The 3,045-nt window shown below is 48.4% G+C and overlaps 1 protein-coding gene across 1 annotated transcript in view; it reads left to right on the top strand.

Moving 5' to 3' along the window:
• Positions 1 to 462: 462 nt before the first annotated feature.
• Positions 463 to 3,045, top strand: part of rapgef1b (Rap guanine nucleotide exchange factor (GEF) 1b) — a 50,666-nt gene continuing 48,083 nt past the window's right edge. The window contains exon 1 of the mRNA XM_076986302.1: positions 463 to 855. Coding sequence (XP_076842417.1) covers positions 828 to 855 — 28 coding nt within the window. The 5' untranslated portion in view covers positions 463 to 827. The remainder of the gene's footprint in view (positions 856 to 3,045) is intronic.

Genomic DNA, 3,045 nt, shown 5'->3' with positions numbered 1-3,045 from the left:
TGTGCTGATGAACTCTTGCCACTAGATGGCAGCAGACTACAGATAACCATAATGATTAGCGGGATTAGTCGAATTATACCAACATTATAAATACCGTAAATACAAACTTATACACTAGTAGACCCGGTAATGCACCCAGAGAATGTAATAATTAGTACAATTACTGAGAAATTGGCTTAATTATACAACACATGATATAGTTGTGTTCGGTCTCTTTTGGTCCATTTTATTTTTAGGGTTTTAAAAAGACGACAAGAAATAAGCAAGCGTGCTTAACACAGGAAGACCGTAAACCCTCTCGGTCCATTTCTTAACGCTAGTGTTCGTGCCACCGGCAGCACTCTCGCGTGTCCAGACTGGTACCGACCTTCCGCGTCGAGTCCGTGGGCGTTCTGGTGGCGGTCGCCGCCCCGGGGGGGCATGTTTTACACACACACACACACACACACACACACACACAGACTCGGTGTCGGGTATAGTTCTGTTCCAGTACACACAGCCTGCAATTAAGACGCGCGTCTGCGTTTCTGCGCATCTGCCGTGGTGCGCAGCCGCGGCCCACGTGGGGGGTCCGGCCGAGGATCTGAGCGGAACCGACCGCCCGGGGTCGTTATAACGCCGATCCGCGGCGTCCCGTGCGCCCAGTGCGTCGGGTTCCCGTCTGCGGAGGGCGCTGTTCGTCCAGCTGGGCCTGGCAGGCAGCGCGGGGAGTGGACCGGACCTCCAGCACCCTCGCCCTGCGAGTCTGAGCAGAATATCCCCGCCACGGCGTCAATGTTCGGGTAGAAAACGTCTCGTGTGCCGTGAGGATCCCACCGCCGGCGACTATGTCGGGGAAGATCGAGAGCAAACAAGGTGAGCCGTGTCCGTCCCGCCGCTCCGGTGGACCGCCGCGCAGGAGGGCTCCGGTCCACGGACACGTTAGGCCTCGTTTATAACGGCGATCGCACGTTTGCGGTGGTTTGTTGCTCCCGTACGGCCCGTTAAACGCGACCGGCTGTTCGGTGTTGGGCTGCACAAAGGCGGACGTGTGTCCGTCCCGCGCGCCTCCGGTACCGTACCGGGCGAGAATGCCGTTCGCTCGTCCATGTCCACGTAGAGACGTATTATCGGCTCGTCCCAGCTGTCGGGGGGGACAAATGCGTGTGGTGTGTCTATATATAGGATTTGTCCTCAAATAAACAGACGCGGTTTGGGGTTGTTTTTCTTTTTATGGCTTATTTACGGGGTTTTTTTTGACGGATTGATCATGCGAGCACCATCACGACCGCAAAACGCAGCTGCTGTCTCCGGACAGACGGTGAACGTTGGACTGGACATATTAGTAGGTGTTGTGTCCCTATATGTGCAGATATTAGTAGGTGTTGTGTCCCTATATGTGCAGATATTAGTAGGTGTTGTGTCCCTATATGTGCAGATATTAATAGGTGTAGTGTCCCTATATGTGCAGATATTAGTAGGTGTAGTGTCCCTATATGTGCAGATATTAGTAGGTGTAGTGTCCCTATATGTGCAGATATTAGTAGGTGTTGTGTCCCTATATGTGCAGATATTAGTAGGTGTAGTGTCCCTATATGTGCAGATATTAGTAGGTGTAGTGTCCCTATATCTGCAGATATTAGTAGGTGTAGTGTCCCTATATCTGCAGATATTAGTAGGTGTAGTGTCCCTATATCTGCAGATATTAGTAGGTGTAGTGTCCATATATGTGCAGATATTAGTAGGTGTAGTGTCCTTATATCTGCAGATATTAGTAGGTGTAGTGTCCCTATATGTGCAGATATTAGTGGGTGTTGTGTCCCTATATCTGCAGGGCTAAATCACACAATGTCTTAGTTTTTCATCAGCAGCCAATCTGGACAATATTGTCTGACTGCGTGAATCTTGATCGTGTAGTTACTGTTGTGATTTCGGAGGGGTGATAAATAAGATCTGACCCCACCAAGGGCACCACGCAACCCCGCAGAACACGAATAAACCCGGAGACTGTGGTGAACTGGGGCTGCACAAAGCAGCTCACCACATGTGGTTGGTGCCCGTCTGGAGTGTTTGGCCCCGGAGCCCAAACATGGATCGTATGTGTATTTGTCATGAATATGCATTAGTGGCGTGACTGGGTCATTTGGTCTGTTTTACTAACACCATTTTGGTTTTGTTTTAGCTATTGTTTTAGTAACACCATTGCAGTTTTGTGTTAGCTATTGTTTTAGTAACACCATTGCGGTTTTGTTTTAGTTATTGTTTTAGTAACACCATTGCGGTTTTGTTTTAGTTATTGTTTTAGTAACACCATTGTGGTTTTGTTTTAGTTACTGTTTTAGTAACACCATTGTGGGTTTTGTTTTAGTTACTGTTTAGTAACACCATTGTGGTTTTGGTTTAGTTATTGTTTTAGTAACACCATTGCGGTTTTGTTTTAGTTACTGTTTAGTAACACCATTGCGGTTTTGTTTTAGTTACTGTTTAGTAACACCATTGTGGTTTTGTTTTACTTATTGTTTAGTAACACATTTGCGGTTTTGTTTTAGTTATTGTTTAGTAACACCATTGTGGTTTTGTTTTAGTTATTGTTTAGTAACACATTTGCGGTTTTGTTTTAGTTATTGTTTTAGTAACAGCATTGCTGTTTTGCTTACTAAGGTGGTTTCTTTTGCGCACGTGGCATGTCTAGTCTGCAAATATGTCAACAGAGCGGATCCGTTGCGCAAGATCGTGTGTGATGAGCCGATGTTTCTGTATCGATTGGCCGCTGTTGCTCGTGTCCCGGATGCCTGGGGGCACCAGAAACGGCGGAGCGGTTTTCACCTCTGGGGAGAGAAGTTGGTCGGCCGTGCCGATTCTCACCCACGTCTGTCCGGCCTGGTTGGGTATTTCGCCTACTCTTAATGTCTCCCCTCCTCCGAGAGACGGGCGAGGCGGGTCACGTCCCGTTTGGGCTTTAATCGGTGACTAAGCGTTTCTTGACTCGTTTCTGTCGCTTCTAGCGTATCTGAGTGGGCTCGCGGGCTGCTTCCGCGCGCCTGGAACCGGAATAGGGGGTGAAGC

Source organism: Brachyhypopomus gauderio, unplaced genomic scaffold (genome assembly GCF_052324685.1).
Source record: "Brachyhypopomus gauderio isolate BG-103 unplaced genomic scaffold, BGAUD_0.2 sc46, whole genome shotgun sequence".
Taxonomy (NCBI): domain Eukaryota; kingdom Metazoa; phylum Chordata; class Actinopteri; order Gymnotiformes; family Hypopomidae; genus Brachyhypopomus; species Brachyhypopomus gauderio.
This window is presented reverse-complemented; position numbering and strand designations above follow the sequence as displayed.